Source organism: Lampris incognitus, chromosome 14 (assembly GCF_029633865.1).
Source record: "Lampris incognitus isolate fLamInc1 chromosome 14, fLamInc1.hap2, whole genome shotgun sequence".
In the NCBI taxonomy this organism is placed as follows: domain Eukaryota; kingdom Metazoa; phylum Chordata; class Actinopteri; order Lampriformes; family Lampridae; genus Lampris; species Lampris incognitus.
Window position 1 is genome coordinate 23410450 of NC_079224.1, and position 22902 is coordinate 23433351.

The 22902-nt window shown below is 43.1% G+C and overlaps 3 protein-coding genes across 3 annotated transcripts; 1 reads left to right on the plus strand and 2 right to left on the minus strand.

Annotated features, from left to right (window-relative positions):
- The first annotated feature begins 469 nt into the window (after positions 1-469).
- zgc:153115 (uncharacterized protein LOC768186 homolog) lies at positions 470-6553 on the plus strand. Its single transcript, XM_056293069.1, has 2 exons — positions 470-1337; positions 2670-6553. Exons 1-2 carry the CDS (start codon positions 848-850, stop codon positions 2936-2938), a joined length of 759 nt encoding a protein of 252 aa, XP_056149044.1. The 5' UTR covers positions 470-847; the 3' UTR covers positions 2939-6553.
- Positions 6554-6892: 339 nt separating this feature from the next.
- On the minus strand, positions 6893-16520 carry LOC130124380 (procollagen galactosyltransferase 2-like). Its single transcript, XM_056293837.1, has 13 exons — positions 16499-16520; positions 14556-14697; positions 13948-14058; positions 13187-13304; positions 12898-13032; positions 12521-12725; positions 9947-10066; positions 9429-9502; positions 8701-8807; positions 8296-8428; positions 7715-7842; positions 7391-7597; positions 6893-7178 (listed from the first exon to the last, which is right to left on the minus strand). Exons 1-13 carry the CDS (start codon positions 16518-16520, stop codon positions 6893-6895), a joined length of 1788 nt encoding a protein of 595 aa, XP_056149812.1.
- A 2417-nt stretch (positions 16521-18937) lies between these two features.
- Positions 18938-22733, minus strand: zgc:55943 (uncharacterized protein LOC406337 homolog). The gene is made up of 6 exons (XM_056293838.1): positions 22524-22733; positions 21321-21456; positions 20164-20243; positions 19947-20017; positions 19685-19748; positions 18938-18976 (listed from the first exon to the last, which is right to left on the minus strand). The coding sequence occupies exons 2-6, from the start codon at positions 21409-21411 to the stop codon at positions 18938-18940; spliced, it is 345 nt and encodes a 114-aa protein (XP_056149813.1). The 5' UTR covers positions 21412-21456; positions 22524-22733.
- Between the last annotated feature and the right edge of the window lie 169 nt (positions 22734-22902).

Sequence of the window (22902 nt, forward strand, 5' to 3'; positions counted from 1 at the left end):
ATACCGCATTAACGTTTGTAAAGTGTAGTAAAACAGCCCAACATTCTGATTTTAACGATTTTTTTAAGATGAATGAACACACTTTTACATTATCAAAAAGACATCTGAGTAAAGCTTTTGCGATTTAAGTTTGGTTAAGTAAAGGTATTGCAATTCTCTTTTTCGCCTTGCGTTTTGAAGCTTTCAAATGAGCAGAGATTAGATCCGTTCTAACCACAGTAAGAAATTGCTGGAGCCGAACACATGCAAACACACGCGACCAGCAGATCGTACTTTTTCGTTTCCGTTCGCTTTTACAACCCGTGTGAGCGACGCTGTTCTGACCCCGCCCATCAGCAATCTGAGCGCCGAGGGCGGGACGGGTGAGGCTGGACGGCGGGGCGGGGCGGGGTGTTGTGGAGTTGGAGTTGACGGTGGATTTGGTCCACACCCGGAGCTCACGTCAGTCATCGACGTCAGTTCTCTTGCGTGTTGCTCTGAATCTATACCGGGGGCCGTCCGTCGGTGTGACCGGCTTTCCAGAGTCAGACACAATGAGCCGTCAGACGATGTGAGCCACGCACGTTGGTCTGGAGGCTTTATTAACGCGGTTTTAGCATTTTTCAGTGTTTCGCTTTATGTCTGGTATCGTTCGTTATTTTACAACCACGGGACTCGGCGCGCTCTATGGCGGTAAACGAATAGCAACAGAACGTTTAGTTCGTCGAGTTTGGTGAAATAAAAAAAACGAGGTCGAAATCCGATTTAGCCCCTCCTCACGACTCCAACAAGGCGGATTTTCTTTTTTTTCTCTTTCTTTTCCTTTTTTTCCCGCAAGATAAAAGCGAGTAGTTTACAATCGGCCGTGATGTCGATGGCTGCCTATTCCGACTATTTTGCCGCTGAATGTCTGGTGTCGATATCGAGCGGTCCGGTGCTGCACCGACCCACCCCGGTGGCCCCCACCAGCCAGCCTCCTCCGTTGGGCCTGGCTCCCGGAGAGCCCGACGGGTCGAGTGAGGACAGGGAGGTCCGGGAGACGCTCAGACTGGAGGGGACCAACATGATGACGGTGGCTGGCATCCTCACGGACCTCCACGGAAAGTTCCGGCCCATGTCGGCCTACTCGGAAAGCAGCAACTCGTCGTGCGGGGAGAGCGGTTACACCACGTTGTCTGACTCCACCACCACCCCTACCATGACCCCCTCGGCCACCCCGGTGCCTGGACAACAACAGCAGTGGGGAGTGGGAGGTGCGCCGCGATCCCCGGTGAAACGGCACCAATGCACTTTCGACGGATGCGACAGAGTTTATGGGAAATCGTCCCATTTGAAGGCGCACATCCGAACCCACACAGGTTAGTCAGGTGGTTTGCCAATCGTGTCTGTGCTATAACGTGTAATTAACTTCGAGGATGTAATTAACTTTTAATCTTTTAGAACATCCCTTTTTTCCTGTTATTGAAGTATATGTACTCGATTGGGCCAGCATGTATTCTTATTACCGATGTATCGAGTCCCCGTCGCTTTGTTTGTGGTATGGGAGTACTAGTAGGTAATAGCCATCTGGGTGGGTACATTTTCCTCTTTACCCGCGAGTTAGTACAATAACTCTGCCAAACAAAGGGGAAACTCTCCTACAGAGGGCTCCTGACAAAGAAATAAACTAACAAAAGAGAACGGGGACGGACGTCTTCCTTTGGGCCGGATTTGCATATGAAGCGAGTGTAAAACGAAACCAGTCAATTACCTCACGATATATATATATATATATATATATATATATATATATATATATATATATATATATATGAAACTGCCAGATTGTCTCGTAGTTGGTGACATCAGAGATGCGGTTATAGACTGCTGATGGATGTAATCTTCAGGTGATTGCTGGTTATAAAACCGCATAAATTGACGAGAGAGCGTAAAAACGGGGAACTGCGTGGCGTGTGGAGCCCATAAGGTTCGAGAGGTCTCACACACATACACTGCTATTGATAAAAATGTATGGGAACGCCCACAGACTGTGGAGTACCCTTGTGAAAACGTGGTCTGGCAATGTGAGTTTGAATATGGCCCCAAGCGTCCAATATGGTTCCCCTGCCTTCACTCCAATTGCCGTGGAAGGAAAAAAAGATTAAGGCTAGTAGTAGCTTAGCAAGAATAATCTTCTAGGCTGTCTAAATCCTTGATATACTTTATACCCGTTTTAACTTTGAAGAGCTTAAAAATGTGTGCACATATCCATTCCCAAAAGACTGGGTGTCAGAAAGTGGAGGTGGCTTGCATTGTCACCCATCTTAGTACTCTTCACAAGGTTTGTGACGTTGAAAGACTGAAGTTTGCTGAATGGATTTGCAGCATCAGAATTCTTAATGTGAGATGTTAGAGATAAAGCATTCAAGATGGCTGCCATATGTGTGCTCCCCAGTTAATCTTGGGCAGGACTCCATCCCATCTGGATTATTCACTCCCAATTTTTCAACAACTATAGAATTGGGTGCATATTTTCACTATTACTGATTTATTAGCCCTAAGGTCGTACAGTAAAATGAATTGCTCAGGCATGCAATGTCTGTCCACTTAAGATACACTTGTTGATGAAATTTGTTATTGGTTAGTTATGTGAGTGGCTTGATGAGCTGAGAAAAAAGGTCTCACTACTTTTCTCTGAATCTCCACTTTAGGTGAGAGGCCATTTCCATGCACCTGGCCCGACTGTGAGAAGAAGTTTGCTCGATCTGATGAGCTTGCACGTCACACCCGCACCCACACAGGGGAAAAACGCTTCCTCTGTCCTCTGTGTGACAAGCGCTTCATGCGCAGTGATCACCTGATCAAGCACGCCCGCCGTCATCCCGACTTCCAACCCTCCATGTTGGGGCGCAACAAGGGTGCAAACCCCACCTCTGCTCCAAAGCAGGGCAACACCTCCAGCCCAACTGTAGGACAATAGAGTGCCAGGGCCTTCCCGGGGTCATCGGCAGCACAAATGGTCCTAAGGAGTGGTTTAAAGTAACCAGCTACAATCAGATCTTCTGGCCAGGACTCGGCATCACTGTTTTTGTATTCACATCTGTGCACCTAAAAACATACTCAAGCAGATATACATGGACCTGGATAAAATGTAATGTTGGAGTAGCTTCATCTCCATCCACACAGATGAATTAAGTGACCACTACCTGCTAACTCAGTACAACCGGATTTTCTCAGAACTACAAAACACACACATTGCAGGGATTCTTACTTTTTTTGTGTAAGTCTGCACATGCATCAGCCAAATCTTTTCTCATTGTGTTTTTATAGGTCAATTTTTGTGCTCCTACAGTGCCCTGTAGGCCTTTTTATTAGTACATTTTTTTGGATGTTAGATAGTGCAGCGGAGAATGACTAGAAGCTTTTTTGCTTTATTTTTAAGCTTTGCCGATTCCATATTCTAATCATTTAGTCGACACATTCCATGTTTTGTGTTGAGGTTTTTGTTTTTTGTTTTGCGGTTTCCTTAACTTCAAATTAGTAATCATTGAGGCCAGGTCTTCCATTTTTTTACTATATATCAAGTGTCACTGATTTAAATGCAGATCACACTTTAATGTTATTAAAGAGTCGGTCAAACTTCAATTTAGAAAAGAAGTTTGCACGTCAAGCTCATGGTAGTATTATTTCTAATACTGATGCAAATGTATATAAGCTTTAAGCTTTTAATGTAGATGATTCTTAACGCTACTAGCAGAAGTAATACGTGATGAATTGTAGTCCTTATATTAAGAGTGACAGTATACGCTTGATAGGATGGCACTGCTTGTGAGTTTTTGTGTGTATGTGTCTTACCCTTTCTTTAGGAACAGAACTTGGCAAAAGTGTATGTGATGGTCTCCGATATTTGCAGGAAAATAGGTCACGTGGGGTGAGCCATCCATGTGCCTGCCGTGCACATGGATGGCTTAAAAAACTGCTTGCTGTCAACTTGCATCACAGATGTAGAGCCGCGAGTTTCAGAATCGGGTGAACATATGTCCAATTGTTTCTTTACACCATTTTTTTTTTGGTACCAAATAAATTAGAACCCTACGTGTGATTTTTTTTTTTAAATTATTTTTGACAATGGATGAGCAGCAAGGTATATCAGCCCACTGCAGTCTGCTTCTTCCTAGGTGTGGTGTCTTTTGGTAGTGCTGAGTATTGGAAAAAATGAAACCAATCAGGGCAGTGCTCTTATTTTTTTTTTCTGTGTCTCAATTGTAGGCATATCAAGAGTATTTGTAATGCCCGCTATTAGATAATTGCCATTATGGCATTTCTTATTTACAGGTGTAGGAACATTTCTATTGAGAAAGTAAAATGAATTCTGTCTAGTTTTATCTAGAAAAGCAAGTGCTCAATGCTATGAACAAAAACACCTTGGAAATTTGATTTGATTCTATGTGTGAGCTGAAACTATGCTAACACTGGTGTCAAATTTAAGTGTCAAAACTTCCACTGGTTTCTTGCAACCATAAACTCAAGAGGTGTGTGTATTAAGGAAGTGTCCCTCAGAAAATGAAAAAAAAAATCTCATGCAAGTTTACATATATTCAAGCAAGCCTCAAGTAACTCCGATTTCAAAAACTTATGTAAGTCCATATAATGTCCAAGTGTGGTTGTAGAGGGGTTGATTTTTTTTTATATATATACTGTTTCCATTGTTTGTCCAATAAGTGGACATATGGTTCTTTATCTCAGTGAACAACACTTCAGGAAACTCAGAAAGCCTTAAACTATGTCATAACTACTTGTTTACAGTTTGATCATTTTACAGGTATATGGCCTTTTGTAGGCTAATTAAATACTCATATGCAAAATGGCACTTTTTAATTACAGGTGTTTTAAAATTATATTTGGCTAAATAGTGAGATAGCTTGCACTGTTACTATGCTTCTGAAAGCAAGCACTGTGGGATTTTGATAAGGTATATCATTAACCAATGGTTTGTAAAACTGCCTTTGTCCAAGTGCATTAGGAATTGTGTTTGTTCTTTCATATGCTTATTCTAAGTCATTTAGGCCATCTTTTAATTTGTTGCTGTAGTACTTTGTGTCCTACTATGAGAGGTTTTTTTGTATTCAAATGGAACAGCTCTCATCTCTGTTAAATTTGTTTCCTCCACGGGAAAAACTGATTTGAGTGATTCACCGTCTTCCTCTTTTATATTCTAAAACCAACAGACTTCGTCGATTTTTCACCTGTCATTTTGCTCCATCTCTCGATCACTGTTAACCCGATGGGGGAGTGTTTGTTGTAATGACTGCAATGCTGTGGAATTTGTACACATTTTTCTTCAAATGTTGGATCTGTTGACAGTTTTTGGTTGCTGCTGGCAGGAACCTTAAACACATGGACTATGCGGCTTCAACACAACACAATACAAGGACAGAAAAACATATTTGCTACATTTTCAAATGAAAATATCTCCTTACATCTCATTTTGCAGATGGAAGTGTTTCCTCACACTGACCCTTTCGGGGTCTCTTATCAGAGTTATAGTTTCACAAACAATAACACTTTACCTCGTTTACTTTTTTGGGAGGTTATTTTTTTCTTCTCTCTGTTGGCAGTCAGAGTTGCAGCGGTGTCTGTCGAAAATCCATCCAGCCCCTCAATGGGTGAAGACTCTCAAGCCATGCGAGTCTTTTTCTTCTTCCCCCAATGAAATCTACACCTCCAACTTTTTCTGATATATGCTTTTCTTGAGTTCTTGAGTTTGTACTAACTGTTAATGGCTTTTTATATGCCAGTGGGCCTTTTTTTCCCCATCCCTCCTATTTAAACATTATGTAGCACCACTACTACCTGTGTAGAAACAGTCGGACCACATTTTTGGTCTGTCCTACAATGAGCTCCTTTTGTAAGTAGACCGCAGTCATCAAAGATGTGGCTAGTGCAAATTAATCTATGGGGTAGATGCTGTGGTAACAACCCTTTTTAAATGCTACACCCCATCAGGGAATGCTATACTCGTAACAAAAATGGACATCCGTCGGCTCTTGATTCGCGTCATACATCAATAGAAAAACCCCAGTCCAAAAGAATGACAAAATCTGGCTCAAATGACATACCGGCGTTATTTGAAAATGATGTAATTCTTATGCACTTTAGAAAAACCCTGAGAAAGTATCAAATCCTTTCTCTTGTCACTGATAATTCAGACCTTTTTTCTTGGTGCCTAATTTTTACATTGATAATAATAATGTAATTTTTTTTTAAATTCTTGTCAAAGCTTTAGTTAAAAGTCAAAAGGGGGAACTGTGGAACTGAATTAATACTTGCTTCAACATGCTGTTTTGATATTTATATTCTCAGGTGTCTTAAATTTGGAGCATTGGGATTTCAATATTTCCTGTGTAACACCGAAGTACAAGCATGTCTCATTTCTGTTATTATGCTGATTGCTGATTAATTTATTTCAAGTTATCATTTGTGTGGTTTGATTTTTTTTCATAACTCCATTATTTTGTGATATGGAACACAACTAATGTTAAGTAGTTCCATCGTTTGCTTGATATGAATCTACCAGTGCTTTTTAATAAAATAAGACCCTTGAGATAATTGCTGTGGTCGTCTCGTAAGTAGGAAACTTGATTTTTCTCTCCATAGGTGTAGTTCTTTAACCAGGGTACAACATGGCAGTGGTTCTCAATCTGGGCCTTGGGGACTCAGTGCTGCTGCATGTAAATAACTACCAAACCAGCAGTACTGAGGGTCTCTGACACACAAGAAAAAAAGGTGTCAACAGCAATGAAGTCAGGTTTATTTAAAGAGCTAATGCAACCATAACCGTTTCACTCTCACGCCTATAAAGAAATAGGTCTGTGGAAAGACATGTTGAGGAGCCGTGTGTGTAGCAGTGTCAGTGAGGTTTCAGGGGGACTCTTCAGAGTTCATCTCTTCTGCCGCTGGTGGGGAGCTGCAATGCTTCACCATGGGTGGAACGAGCAGTTGAGGATTCTTCTTCCACTTCACCGCTGGCTTCTTCACGCCCACGCATCGCGTCGTCTCTGTGCCAATCAGTAGCCATGGCCTCGTTGTCCCAGATGGTGGAGGTCTCTGTGTCACTTAAGTAGCCAGGCTCACCGGTGTAGTGGGTTGGGAAGAGCAGGAGAGGCTCCACTGAAAACGCCCTGAGCTCCCGCTTCTCAAAATACCCCATGTACTCCTCTCTGGGACAAGTGTCATAAAATAGCATCATGCTATAGGTACCAAATAATGAAGTGGAGGTTTTATCTATCAACAAAATGACAGTCACACACTTCATATTTTGTTCATTTATATTTTGTACAATCATTACTATTAGGCTTATTAATTAGATGTATTCAAAATTAACTGCTTTCCATTCAGTCAGAAAAAAAATGCTGTCCTTATATAGACTTACTTTGGGTGCTTGTTGAACATGATGGGTAGGAACTCATCAACAGGCAACATCTTGCTCAGAGGCTCGGCCTCCAGGAGCTTTTTGGCCCCTTGCAAAGACAGGACGTAACCTAGGGTCCAGTAGGAGTAGTCTGGGTGAACCAGGTTATTGACTCCCTTCACCCAGTACTCTGGCTCCTTTACCTGTAATTGTTTACGGCCAATGTAGCTATAGGAGAGACAGAAAAAGAGAGAAATCATAACAAAAAGTCAGGAGATGAGGTAACAGGCAGCTAAGAGACTGAATCAATTGGGCAAAAAGAAGAAAACTTCAGAGACGCCTCACATCAGGTCCCACTCAAGTCCCACTTTGTTCACGTTGTCCATAATGGTCATTAGTCTGCTGCGAAACCTTGCCTCAAACCTTACGTCATCCTCCAACACCAGCACCTGCTGCAATTCCTGTTTTACCACCTAGGGGGCGACACACAGACTTCTGAAAAACTCACTATATAGACCAGTGGCCCCTACCGTGTGTGACGAAGGGTCATGCGGATCCAGGTCAGCAGCTGATTTCACATATTTATCTCGCCCTATGTTGTGGATGGTGTGCTAAACTGTGTCAGTCACCTGGTCAAGGGTTCGACACAATGATAACCTGCATAAACGTAGGTGTTAATAGCACTCGGTTCAAAAAACTGATGTAGACATTCAACGATTTTTACCTGATCATAAGGAAGCCTCTTCCCACGGCCACACCAGCATCAACAAGTTTCATTAAACCATATCGGGTAACATCATTGGTGATTTCAGAAGGTAAATCGAGTCAAAATGCAAATTCAGTCATGTGGCAGTGGTAAGTGGTTTAACAACCTATGTGTTAAGACAAATAGTTTTAAGGGCAACATCAGCAGAACAAGGTTGCACCTGTTTCCAGATGTTGTAATGACTGAGAAAGCAGCCAATCTCCCCTCTGGTCAGCACACGGCCTGAATATGGGTCTTTATATCCAGGCAACATGTCAATGCCCATTGCTTGCAGCTTGGAATAATTTAAGGACCTGTAAACAACAGTAGAAAATACTGTAGTCACAGCCACGGTGAGCAATAAGACAGTGCAACTACTTCAATAGCACATTAGAAAGCCCTTTGGAAATTTGGCATCAGTGTCTTGATCATCATATCACCTAATGATGATGATGATGATGATGATGTGATCTGACAGTGGTCACTTTACATTTTGGATTTCACTTTCTTATTTCTCAGCATCCCACAACAACAGATGTTTTCAAGGTTGTGAGAAAAGGTCTTAATGTGCATTGTCGTATCGTACTTCCCATCCACCGCCTCCGTCAGTGTCGTGTCAATGCCAAGGACCGCCAGAGTACCCAGCATCCTCTGCCGCCGGTCCAGGCGTCGCTTCAAATTTATCAGAAAGATCTACCAAATGAAGGAAATAAAAAGTGTATAAACTGTTCAGCTGTTGACAACTGAAATCATCATCAACCTAGTCACTTTTCTTGATGCATGCTCAATAATCCAGGTAAGGATATCCCAGAAAGTTGAAGAGCTACCTCGTCAGGCCAGGACTCTGCAGTCTACACCCATCTACAGGCCAGTAGCCACGCCTTCAAGGATGAGGACGTGCACATCCTTGATAGGGAGGAACGCTGGTTTGAACGGGGAGTCAAAGAGGCCATCTATGTGAAGAGGGAACGACCGTCCCTGAGCCGAGGGGGAGGAGCCTAAGCGTACATCTGTCACCATCTAACAATGCTGTGATTGTAAACATTCCAAAATCATCTGTGACATCTAATTAATGGTCATGGCAATTTGCATATGAAACCGATCGTTGGTTTCGGTCGTTATGCCACTGTATTGTTTATAAGGGTGGGGATACCTGCAGTCAGTTTAGACTGAAGAGGTCACTTAGATGAGTGATGAAAGGTTTCTCGCTCAATAAATGTGTCCAGATGAACTCATTCAACTTTCTGGGCTAATCACCACTTCTTACCTTACACTGAGTGAAACAATTAATCCTTGCTGCAAACGTATCTTTACCTCATCGAATCCCATCTTGCCTAGTTCTTTTGGTGTATGGTGTGTATGTTTGGAAGGCTCCATGGTGTAGTCAACTGCAAAGGAATTTCTGTATGGTGAATCATTTGCAAACTTTACATTTCAAAGCAGCATCTTGAGTGTGTGCTCTTTGTTTTCTGTTGGAAGTCTTTAGTGTGTCTTTCAGAAAATGGCTATTGCCAGACAAGGAGGGAGGTGTGTGCGTGTGTGTGTGTGGGGGGGGGGTGGAGGCAGTGGGCTTTAACGGAGGAGTGAGATTTCTGTCGGAACCATGAGAGTGGAAAGGAAAAAATGGTCTGACAGAGGCAGGCCTATAAGATAGAGAGCAAAATAAATAAATATAACCATGTGAATATAGAGAGGCAAGGGGCAGTGAGGGGAATTAGATAAAAATGAAATGCACATCAAAAAGGAAGCAAGATGGAAGACCAGGTAACATGCCCAGTATTGCTTCAGTATTATTGAGTGTAGAGTTAAAGCATGCATGTCAAAGTACTTACTCATTGCTTCAGTCAAGGTGTGGGTGAAGCTTTCCTCCTCTTCCTGCAGAGTCTGATGCTGTTTGAGGGGCAATGGTAAATAGCCATAATGATCCTTGTTGCACACATACATCTGTACCGCTGAAGTGAAATAAAAAGAGTCAGGTCTAAGTAAACCAAATCCTTTCACTATATCAAGATGCATACTACAAGATGCATACTACCCGAGGAGTTACAGCACGCATGCAATTATTGAGGGATTTAGTACCAATGGAAGTCATAGCTGTGGTCTATCTTTGGTCACTACAGAGAGACTATTAGCTTGAATCAACATAACCCTTAGAGGCATACTAAGTAGGTCAAATATGACTGGGCAATTGGTTTTTATACAATGTAGTCGCATTTTACAGTTCTCTTTTTATTAAAGAGACTAAACTTGTTATATTATTTCCCAAAGTTTTCCAAAAGTGGGTCATCAGTGTCCTGAATGTAGTACATTAGCCCACTTGTACAAATTTCTAATTTGTGATATTGGGCTATACAAATAAAATTGACTTGACTTGCACATCATATTTTCTCAGAATCATTGATCCCTGGCAATTGTTTAAGTTAGGTATTAATTTATTGTGCATGATGCTTTAATGTTCAATTCTGTTGACATACATTGCGGCGTAATGGGGTGCAGTCGCACCTATCTCAAGTCAGAGTAATTGGTAGAGGTTGCTGTGTACCAAAGTCCAATTCCTCATGTGCATAGACACACTTGGCCAATAAAGTTGATTCTGATTCTGATTGGCAGGAGGCAGGTTAAATTATGGCTGCACCCTAATGAAGACACATGGATAGGGAGAGGTTTTTAGCTCTTTCCCACAGCTACAAATTCTTGATGTCTGTTTGTAACTCTAGTTAATGGTCACGCCTATTGCATATGAAACTGATCATTTGTTTTAGTCGTTATGCCACTGTATTGTTTATAAGGGTGGGGATCCCTGCAGTCAGACTGAAGAGGTCACTTAGATGAGTGATGAAACATGTCTGTCAATAAACGTTGTATCCAGATGAATTGATTCAACTTTCTTTGATTTTTCTTACCTGGATTATTGAGCATGCATCAAGATACAGAGGTATAAAGTTGATTAGCCACAACATGAAGTTATGGGAAAGAGTCGTGGAAGCTAGGTTAAGAGGAGAGGTGATAATTAGCAAGCAGCAGTATGGTTTCATACCAAGAAAGAGCATCACAGATATGATGTTGGCTTTGAGAATGTTGATTGAGAAGTATAGAGAAGGCCAGAAGGAGTTACATTGTATCTTTGTGGATTTAGAGAAAGCATATGACAGGGTGCCAAGAGAGGAGGTGTGGTATTGTATGAGGATGTCAGGAGTGGCAGAGAAGTATGTAGGAGTGGTGCAGGATATGTATGAGGGCAATGTGACAGTGGTGAGGTGTGCTGTAGGAATGACAGATGGGTTCAAGGTGGAGGTGGTATTACATCAAGGATCAGCTCTGAGCCCTTTCTTGTTTGCAATGGTGATGGACAGGTTGATGGACGAGATTAGGCAGGAGTCTCTGTAGACTATGATGTTCACGGATGACATTGTGATCTGTAGCGAGAGTAGGGAGCAGGTTGAGGAGAGCCTGGCGAGGTGGAGGTATGCACTGGAGAGAAGAGGACGGAAAGTCAGTAGGAGCAAGACGGAATACATACGCATGAATGAGAGGGAGGACAGTGGAATGGTGAGGATGCAAGGAGCAGAGGTGACAAAGGTGAATGAGTTTAAATACTTGGGGTCAACTGTTCAATGTAAAGAGGAGTGTGGTAGAGAGGTGAAGAAGATAGTGCAGGCAGGGTGGAGTGGGTGGAGAAGTGTCAAGAGTGATTTGTGACAGAACGGTATCAGCAAGAGTGAAGGGAAGGTCTACAAGATGGTTGTGAGACCAGCTATGTTATATGGTTTGGAGACAGTGGCACTGATGAAAAGACAGGAGGCGGAGCTGGAGGTGGCAGAGTTGAAGATGCTAAGATTTTCACTGGGAGGGGCGAAGAAGGACAGGATTAGGAATGATTATATTAGAGGGACAGCTCAGGTTGGACAGTTTGGAGACAAATCAAGAGAGGCAAGATTAAGATGGTTTGGACATGTGTAGAGGAGAGATGCTAGGTATATGGGAGAAGGACGCTGAATATGGAGCTGCCAGGGAAGGTGAAAAGAGGAAGGCCAAAGAGGAGGTTTATGGATGTTGTAAGAGAGGACATGCAGGTGGTTGGCATGACAGAGGAAGATGCAGAGGACAGGAAGAGCTGGGAACAGATGATCCGCTGTGGTGACCCCTAACGGGAGCAGCCGAAAGTAGTAGTAGTAGTAGTAGTAGTAGTAGTAGTAGTAGATTTTACTCAGCCTGCAGCCTTTAGCACCCAGGGTGGAGGGCGGAAATTCCTCACCATAAATTGTAGCTTTTTCACTTCTGTGACGCTCAAAATTTGAGCCTATTATACTATTGTACCGATAACCTAAAATCTGGCCCCTTAACTTAAAACAATCAATCAATATACAGATTGTACAGATTACAGACTGTAATCAATGCAGACTGACCTGCTTGCTGTGCAGAGAAAGCAAAGACCATGATATCATCTAAATGGTACGGATAGTCAGGGTGGGGTGGGTAGAAGGTCAGCGCTTGGCTTGCGCTGCGCCTTAGGTCCAGCAAGAAGGTGGAGTGAACCATGGGAACAGCAAAGCAGCCCTGGCGCTTCCACTTGCGTGTAGGGATATACTCTGGGGTGCGTCTATAATAACCCTTCAGATATAGTGTGGAAAGATCCAGAAATAACAGTGACAGACTAAGTCAGATCTGTCTGGCATTTTCTGTAGTGAGAATAGCTTTAAGCAGTTTTTCCATGGAAATGGCAGTGTAGGTTTCCCGGTATAGTGTTCTCTCTGTTTTTTTTTCTAGTTTTTAACAGTTGTACCTGAGGGCTCATGCCACACCAGAAGTTGGAATAGAGCACTCTTGACTCCAACATGGGTGCCACAAGGGTCAGATTCTCAGCAATCATGTCTGTTAACACCCAGCGGTTTGTCAGCAGGTTGTCACTGTCCATATACTGGAGAACAAAAAAGGAGACATAACTATGTGTCTGGTGATATGCAATAATACAACATTTTAATGGCAGCTGACCAATTTAAACAAAAAAGTAAGAAGGTTCGGGATGCCTTGTGCCTTAAGGGCTTCGTCACTGGCTCATCACAGTGTCTTACCAGTATGTAATCAACCCATAGTCTTCTAGCGGCTCTGAGTGCTGCCTGCCTTAACTTCATTACATGTGTAAACCGAGAATTTGGCCAGTGCTTTGGACCTTGCTCATCTGTGTAGAAGCTATAAAGAAGTGAACGAGAGAGGGGGGGGGGTCATTTTAGGTAGTTTAATTGCCATAATGCAAAAGACTTTTTAAAGAGCTCAGATGGTTTTCTTTATTCCATCATTTGACCAAATTCATGGTTATACAATGCAAGTGTCTGTGAAAGTTCTCATTCATCCAGGTCATGGTTATCCAAAGGAGTTGAATCAAGTGCAACTGGACTTGGTATATATCTGTGAAGACGTTTCGCCTCTCATCCAAGAGGCTTCCTCAGTTCGTGCCTTTCTGACTCGACCAAGCTAGTCTGACTGACTGGTGATGAGACTCAGAATTTATCCTCTAGGAGTCGTTGTCAGAGCTATTGATATGCGTGGCTCTTTGTGATCCAATGTTTACCAATCATCACCAGCCAGTCAGACCAGCTTGGTCTAGTCAGAAAGGCACGAACTGAAGAAGCCTCTTGGATGAGAGGCGAAACGTCTTCACGGATATATACCAAGTCCAGTTGCACTTGATTCAACTCTTTTGGATAACAATGCAGGTGGAATGAATATTGTGGGGGAGGAGGGTCATATTTTTACAAATCTATTTAGGCTTTTACCTCAGAAATAACAGAAATTTGCCATTAGAAAGATTTTCCAATAAGCATTGAAGGTGCACCTTGGTTGGTCCATGGGTCTCCACTCCACTGAGTGATACAGGTGCTGTACTCCTTTAAGCCACTCCTGAAGCATGGCTGTGGTATTGTCCACATTATGGTCAGATGCTGCCCTGAGATGAAAAGTTGTGGTACATTACATTACTGAACTTCTATCTATCCATCCATCCATCCATCCATCCATCATCCAACCAAGCACCCCGCCCCCTCTCAAACCCTCTTCATTTTTCTCACTTGGATGAGGAGAGGTTGAATAGAGGTCATCATCCACTCTGCTTAGAATAACAAAAACGAAGATTTTCAAAGTCTCACTCACTGATATATGAGTCTTAGTTATTGGTAATCGTTTATTTACTATTTTCGACACAATTGATTATTTCCATTATTTGCCAACTGGTTTATCATGTTCCATAAAATCAAATCAGCAGGGAAATGTCATTTACTCTCTCAGCTGAGCGAAACAGAAAATGGTCAGTTTAAGAGCTGTATGCAAAACCATTATCCTAATTTCTTGGCAATGTTACTTCAGGATACATGGTTTGAACTAAAGCCCTGGATTGTCTATATCATCAACCCCCCCCCCCCCAGCATTGAACTGATTTCATTTTACCAGATAGCAATGCGATCCTTTGGATAGTCCAGTCTGTCAATACATCCCAAGAAGTAGGGGAGGCTATGCTCTGCATTGCGAGCAAGCACAGCTATTAGTACTTTTGGCTTCAGCAGAGATGATTCCCGTTGGATGGGTTTCACTGGATCAAGTGGCGATTCTTCTGTGCAGGTAAACGAGAGTCTCTCGACCATGAGCACAAAAAATAAGCCAAAACTCACAAATCCAAACGGCATTATTTCTAACGAGACACCTTTATTTATCGTCCGCCTCAAACTGCGACTTAAAAGGAGACAGAGGTGGAAGGGAGAGAGAGGGGGGTGGGGGGTGGGGAGGCTTTAGGGCAGGTGTGGGGGGGGTAATTTGTTAACCTGGCAACGCCCCTCCCCCCTTAAATCGGACAGTTGACGCACCAATTGAGAATGATCAAATTCATGAAGTTTATGAGTATTTTGCATATTTCGGATTGCGGTAGGACGTAGCAATTTCTATCAGACTGCACAGGTCAATGTCCCTTAATGTTCAGGCGAGATGGCATCGTGGTCCGATATGTTTCTTACCGGTGCAATACTATTCTATAGATTTCCGCTATATGTAAATTCTTTGCTTTTGTAGCCTGTACAGAAATATATTTATTTTTGTAATTCCGTTCTCATTCGACCACCCAAATATTTCGATATTCTAAGGTATGGAAGTTCTCTCTCATCGGGTCCACGTCTATTATCCTACTATGGAACATAGTTTTTATTTTATTTTATTATTTTAATAATGGGCATCACTCCCGAGTCAAATTTCTCCCCGAGTAAACTGATTTTGCAATAAAACTTTACCTCCAAAAAATGCATTTATACATATGACATGTTTGGTTGAAATTCCTTTACTATTTGTGAGTTACTTTATCGGGTGTTGTTCGCATTTATTTTGTTATCGTCACCCGCAAGCTTGATTTGGTCAGCGGACCATCGGCTGGATCGGTTAAAGTTTTCCACCCGGACTACTAATGTTGTCGCACCACGGAAAACCAACGGTAACGCGATCATGTGTCTCTCAAATTCATGTCCGGTCATTGGATTTATGTTTAGCTGCTTAATAAAATAAATTTTTATTTAAGCTAGTTGTAATAATGTCAGCAGTATCACACAGCGGAGACGAGGTACCGGATGAGAAGCCTCCTCCCCCTAACTGGATATTACAGCACCCAATGGTATGTGCACAACAAATACATCTCGTCTAGTCCATCGACAGTAGGCGTAAACGATGCTCACGCTGGATGCATATGCCTCTTCATTTTAGTACCGGCAAATGCTGAACCTGGAGGTGGAAGACAGCGCTCAAGTGTTTGCAGCTTTTCTTGTTTACATGGATCTTTCTGAGGGTGGGTTTTTACAAGGTTTAATCAACGTGCGTTAACAACAGGAAAGCCATGTGTAGCTTTGTATAGGTCCAAGGATTAACAAAACACTTTATTACTCTTAATCTTTCCAATTAGAAATAGGTTTGAGAGAGTGTCTTTAGGCATGCTCAATAATCTAGGCAAGAAAATCAAAGAACGTTGAATCAGTTCATCTGGATACAACGTTTATTGACAGGGTTGAGAGACAATTTTCTCGTGATTTATGTGTTGCCATTAATAATAGAGGCCCCCTCCCTCCCATTCCACACACACACACACACACACACACACACACACACCTGTCGTCAGCTCTGTTTGTTTTGTCCATTGTAGTGCGCCAATGGAAGGAGGTTTCTAGCATTAAATGTCCCGAGCTCCAGGTGGTGTTGCTGGAGGGGAGGGAGAAGGAGGGGGATCTGGTCCAAACGGTCCTCCCATTGCCTGTTCACCAGTCTCTGAGCCATAGAAGGTGAGAACACACTGGATGAGCCTACAGTCTTGCTGCCTATTTCACCTTTTTCCAAACTGACTTAAACCAATAGTGTCCAACCCTGCTCCTGACGAGTTGCCATTCTGCCTGTTCTCACTCCAACCCTAATTTAACACATCCAATTCAATCAAGGTCTTGGTCAGTAAGTAATTAGTAGAATCAGGTGTCTTAAATAAGGGTTGGAGTGAAAACAGGAAGGATGGTAACTCTTCAAGAGCAGGGTTTGACACCACTGACCACAGGGATTTTTCTTAAATATTCTTCACACTTTTATAGTCCTGATAAAAAAATGTTGTTTTTATCAGCCTCTGACACAGCCTTTTTGTCTTTCTCCCTCCAATCTGTAGTATACGATGTGTGTTGGACAGGGGATCTTCCATGTTATTGTGTGTGGTGGCAACTGATTCCACCCTGGTTTACCAAAGAATGACCGATGGCTTAGTGACACCAGACCCTCCCCTGGGCACCTTTCAGGACCTGGGCCGTCGACAGCACCGCAAGAGACGCCAGCAACACTGACTGCTCGCAACAGGAAAAACTACAGTGCTGTGGGTCAACCCGAGAAGATTTGTGTGGAATAGGGAACCAGCAAGTGTGGCTGTATGAATGATTTATGAAGGGGAGGCGAGACACTACTTGCAAAATTGTGACAGCAAAAAATGAAGCTATCTGAGGCAGCATTCAAGGCTTGCGCCTGAAAGGCCTGTAGCCTATACAGCCCTCGTTGGGATAGTAAAATAAATTTTGTTTAACACATACTGTAAGCATAGTCCGCAGAGGAACTCATGGGCATTTACAGCAGAAGCTGGAACCCAGTCAATCCTCAGTCAAGGAAACTTACATGGCAGAGAGGTTGAAAAACTTTGTTTCATAACCTCTGCTGTCAGTTCTCTTTCACCGTCCCTTGTGGAGTGCAACTGTGTGGTTTTAATTTGAATAATGTAATAATTTGAATAATAATTGGCGGCACAATGGCCCAGTGGTTAGCGCTGTCACCTCACAGCAAGAAGGTCATGGGATTGAACCCCGGGGTTGTCCAACCTTGGGGGTCATCCCAGGTCGTCCTCTGTGTGGAGTTTGCATGTTCTCCCCATGTCTATGGTGGGTTTTCTCTGGGTGGTCCGGTTTCCCCCACCATCATCAAAAAGACATGCATGTTAGGGTTAATACTCCTGTGTGTGCCCCAGACTGAGGCATGGTAATACGAACTGGAGTTGGTCCCTGGGTTGCTGCATGGCGGCTGCCCACTGCTCCTAGCTACACAGCTAGAATGGGTTAAATGCGGGGAATTTCCCCACTGGGAGTAATACAGTATATCAAAATCGAAATAAAAAAATATAACCCAAATGAGTGCCATAAAAAGAAGTTTTTGATCAAATGATTCATCTAGCAGATTTCACTTAAACAGTGTTGGGCATACCTGCCCCAACAATACAACAGTGTCAGGTTTTGAGGTGATTTCCTGAAAATGATTTTTATTTTACTAGAAAAAAATGAAAACCACAGAAAAAAAAGAAAAGAAAACACAATGATGTAACACTTGGGGAAAGCAGTACAGAATCAGACTAACACAAATTGACAGTTTACATCGTAAATAAAATGCATACTAAAACAAATGTCTGCAACCCTGCTCTGTGTGTGCACATGTGTATGAGAGTATCGTATCGGTGCAACAGTGAAGCTTGACTACAGGAGACAATGACTAACACTTCAACCCTGAGCCTTATTCAACACAAATACCCTACATAACATAAATAGACATAGACAGAAATACTCTGGACTTTATGGCAAATATACTGTAGAAAAAGGTTAATACTGTCAAAAAATTTGACTTGGAGTGCAGAAATCGCTTTCTGCCGACTGACTTCAGGAGTGGATTTAAGAATGAGAATGTTGTGGATGGATGTACTACATTAATTTCTTGCCTTCAGTAAAGAACACTTGATAGTTCCAGTGTAACTCCAATTATATTCACAACTGTCTGAACCTGTGAAACACAGAAGTGGTCATAACAGTCGTGTCCATTTGCCTTTTCCCGTTTTATCCAGTCAGGTGATCAAAGCATCCTTTAAGCCAGCAGAACGTGCCAAGACCTGAGCTTTCTGTCATCCCATCCTCCCATTATGACATTTACTCATTCATTATAAGAGTCTAGACCAGAGGTGTAGTTGTACTCTGTACTCTCCTGGTAGAAGGAAAGCGTAACGTAAAGTATGGAGAGCAACGGCAAGTCATAAATGCTGTGAGGGCTTTGATTTCGTTCGAGAAATACTGTTCCTTGGGGGTGATCTGATTTGAAAAGACATCAAGCTGAAAAGGTAGTCGATTAGAAGGGCAGAAAGATTCTCGATTCAAGTCAGCCATCAAATCTTCTCAAACGTGTACAGGGGACAGTCAGAACCAAACAAGAGTTCTGCCAGATATGGTACCGTCCTCTATAACACCGGCATAGCGATTCCTCTCATACTGGGGATGATGATAGGATACTCAACCACAGTGTTATGTCAGATCTTCCTCCTCTGAGCAATAGTCCTGCCCCTGTATACCAAGGAAAGAGGGTGACAATTATGCATTGTTTTGACTAAACAAATGTTTCATTTTGAACTAGTTGAGGCAAATACAAAAGTATAACAATAGATGTGAACAAGCAAAATTAAAATTGTTTGCCACTGATAAAATGATTTGTAAGACTGTGTTGAAGTTTTGGGCGCAGGCGGCGTTTTTCAGAATATAATTGTGTCATTGAGATTTATTTTTTTTTGTTGATTTTTCTCTCCCCAATTGTATCCGGCCAATTACCCCACTCTTCCGAGCTGTCCCAGTCACTGCTCCACCCCCTCTGTCGATCTGGGGAGGGCTGCAGACTACCATATGCCTCCTCTGATACATGTGGAGTCCCCAGCCGCTTTTCACCTGACAGTGAGGTGTTTTGCCAGGGGGACATAGCGTGTGGGAGGATCATGCTATTCCCCCAGTTCCCCCTCCCCCCCGAACAGGTGCCCCGACCGACCAGAGGAGGCACTAGTGCAGCGACCAGGACACATACCCACATCTGGCTTCCCACCCGCAGACACGGCCATTGTGTTTGTAGGGACGCCTGACCAAGCCAGAGGTAACACAGGGATTTGAACCGCCGATCCCCATGTTGGTAGGCAACGGAATAGACCGCTACGCCACCCGGATGCCTGTCATTGAGATTTTTAAAGGTATTTTGAGACATTGCAGTTGCGAGATAAAATGTCTTACCTTCTCAATCTTCTCATCCAACATTCTGAAAAATTCCTGCTGACTCTCTGAGGAGTGGATACTACTATGAGGAAAATAGTAAAGTCAATTAGGGGCATACTTCATAATGCTCATAATGTAGTGAAGGCCCAACTTAAGAAATGACAAATAGTTTGGGTCAAATGGCTTGATTGTACACGGAATACATTAACGACCAGTAAGAAAATAAGGTAAATCATAACAAGTGAGTTAACGGCATCAAAAAAGGGTGATGGATACTTACAGTATCTTTCCATTCCCATTGGGCCCTGTGTCATCTATATGCTGTCCTTTGCCAAGTAGGGCACTTTTCTCCTGCAAGATTGAAAACACTTGAACGCATTTGGATACATGAGCACGTACACATAGACGCAACTGATTGACAAGGGCAGTCCTCCATCCCCCTGTATGGTGGGAGGGGTAGATAGAGTGATAAAGAAAATAAAAGTATGGTCACGCACTGTACTGTCCTGGTTGTCCCCTCCTCCCTCCTCTCCACCGATGTACTTCACTTTCTCTACTCCCTTCATCTTGTACTCGTCTATGAGAGAAAGGGAGAGGAGCACATAGGGCTATATCCACTCATCAGCACAATCTGGGTCAATAGGACTCACAGTACAGTACTTGGCAAAGTAATTATGTGCTTGAATCATCACGCCTCGAAGTAAATCCTCTTTCAATAGTGGTTGGCAAGCACATGAGCTGTCGACCTGATACCCCTCACTTCTCCCTCTTTTTCTTATTCCCAGCCTCCCACTCTCATATGAAGGAACAGAAACAGGAATAACGTAGAGAAATAATGTCCTGATTGATTGAATCCGATTTGTCTTGCTGTACTATATGTAGGCAATGTATATGAAAAATGCATTTAATCAGTCCGCGCAACCACATAATATAAAAAATAGTGTAGCGATGAAATCTGCCGTCATTATGTAATTTAGTCAGGCGATTGAAGCTTATAAGGAATTCCCCCATTTACAGATCAACTGCATTAACATTACAATCTTCATTGGTAAGAAAATTGGCAAAATGCATTTTTTTCTGCACCCCCACCACTATTCTCTCTGAGCCTCTCCCTCATACTCCATCACTTGGTATTACCTATTCCACAAAATAGAACCGGAGTCCTTAGACTTGCTTGTCTCAAAGATTAAGCCATGCGGATCTAAGGACTCCGGTTCTATTTTGTGAGTTTTCTTCTTTGAACTGGAGCCTTATTCCGTTATTCCTGGCTGAGGTATTCAGGCAACCTGGTAGAAGTTGAGGATGGCTGCTAGGGCTCCTCCCTGCAGGAGTGGGGATCGGACCAGTGTGATGAGCTGTCCGATCCCCACTCCTGCAGGGAGGAGCCCTAGCAGCCATCCTCAACTTCTACCAGCTAAGCTATTCAACTGAAAATGTGTCAGTGGAAGTAGGTTTAGTACCTACTTCCATTCACAAAATTAAGATTCAAAAGTATGTATCAATCAAACAATGATTGACTCATATTGTTCTGTTCCCAGCAAAGTCTCACAACACTTGTGCGCATCTATGACTATTATGTCCTTGTTACAGCAGAACATCAGACTGGAATTAAAGTGATCGGAAGGTGCAGCGGTTGTTGTTTACCCATACTAACCAGAGAAAAGGTCCCCGTTGCTGTAGGCTTTACTCCGGCCCTCCTCGCCACTGGGCACGGCCGACACCTGTTTGGCCGAGGTGCATCCCATCTCCTCCTCAGCTGCTCTCCTCACCCGCGAGCATCACAGGCTGACCTAGGGAGGTAGACACAGGGGGGGAGGAGGACAGTATATTGAATCAGGTTGCCCCTGGCAACACGATGAAAGATGTAAAGTGTGTTCCTATAGATGATTAATTAGTCATGAGGCGCTCCACCCTGCACCGCCAGTCAAAGCTTGAACCCATTGTAGGAGAGATGACAAAATTAAGCGTTAGCCGGTTTTTCTTTAATCGCGTACACTGCGTGCGTGAGAGGTAGTGCCTTGGGCAGACCAATCACCACACACCATGGTGCCAGCTGCACCGCAGACAATAGGCCTTTTTCAAGCAATTTGCGATGCCCCGTCCGTGCCAACACGCCGGATAAATGTATTAGCGAATGTGTGTGTGTGTGTGTGTGTGGGGGGGGGGGGGGTGTCCTGTGCCACTCAGAGAATTAAAACGTGTCAGCGTGCTAATACTCTCTTCATCGGTCTGGAAGGGCCACAGCATTTAAAGAGGTTTCATCGGCGACAACTGAATGTGTGTTGTGATAGAAAGATTGATGGCAATGAACCACACACACACACACACACACACACACACACACACACACACACACACACACACACACACACACACACACACACACACACACACACACACAAGTATTTTGAATTCTGAATTACAAAGTGAAGACTGGGATTGTGATCTCGCTAAAGCGCACAGCTGCGTCCAGCTGCAGAGTCAGCTGTTTTTGTCACGTCTCAACATCCCGATACAGCATTTTAAATGTGTGTAACATGGATAAAGAGATTCTGGGATAGCTCGCCACCCAGCTCACACCAATAGGCTATAGGCTATTTCACGTACGTTTTAGGCTCTCGCATAATAAGGTGAAAGAGCGTGAGATAGCTCCATCCGATCCGGTGTAGCAAATGCCATTGTAGATTTCATTTATCTAGCGTGTGGTAACGTTAATTGTCAAACGCTTTATACAGTCGACAACAGAATTATGTTTGTAGATCAGCCATTCCATTTTCTCCTGGCACCACGATATCAGACAGACGGGAACAAACAATGGATAACCAAACAGACACTGCAACAAGAGAGACAAAATTACCATTTTGCACAGGATCTGCCCATGGATCCTCTGCGCCGTTGTGGTTTTTAATCTAAAGTGGCTTTAGTCGAGACTGAAGGCGGGCGTCCGCATCGGGAGACCGCATCTGCATCTCCCCTTTCTCTCCACGGTCATTAGATCCAGATCCAGAGACGTAGTCCGTCTGGCTCGCCGCGGGCCCACTGTCTGGTCTGCTGAATATCACAGCCTGCTATTACGTGGAGAGGTGGATTAAAAAAAAATTCCCATGAAAATGTTGTTTAAAAAAAAAGAGAAAAAAGAAAAAGAAAACAATCATCGGAAATGGCAGATTATTATTGGTGTTTTTTTTTGTTACATACAAGAACACGCAAAAAACGCCCCGTTCATTCAATAAAAT

Bases quoted from the DNA above. Each gene is read 5' to 3' on its own strand.
- LOC130124380 (XM_056293837.1), bottom strand. From the start codon at position 16,520: ATGGCAACTCGTCAGGAGCAGG. The intron at 7,598-7,714 runs GTGAGGCGTCTC...TCTCTCCTATAG, and splicing joins GGACTTGAGTGGGACCTGAT to CTACATTGGCCGTAAACAAT. The intron at 7,179-7,390 runs GTAAGTCTATAT...CACTTGTCCCAG, and splicing joins ATGTTCAACAAGCACCCAAA to AGAGGAGTACATGGGGTATT.
- zgc:153115 (XM_056293069.1), top strand. From the start codon at position 848: ATGTCGATGGCTGCCTATTCCGACTATTTTGCCGCTGAATGTCTGGTG. The intron at 1,338-2,669 runs GTTAGTCAGGTG...TCTCCACTTTAG, and splicing joins GCACATCCGAACCCACACAG to GTGAGAGGCCATTTCCATGC.
- zgc:55943 (XM_056293838.1), bottom strand. From the start codon at position 21,411: ATGGGATGCACCTCGGCCAAACAGGTGTCGGCCGTGCCCAGTGGCGAG. The intron at 20,018-20,163 runs GTGCGTGACCAT...TCAATCTTGCAG, and splicing joins GGGACAACCAGGACAGTACA to GAGAAAAGTGCCCTACTTGG. The intron at 18,977-19,684 runs GTAAGACATTTT...CTTGGTATACAG, and splicing joins TGGATGAGAAGATTGAGAAG to GGGCAGGACTATTGCTCAGA.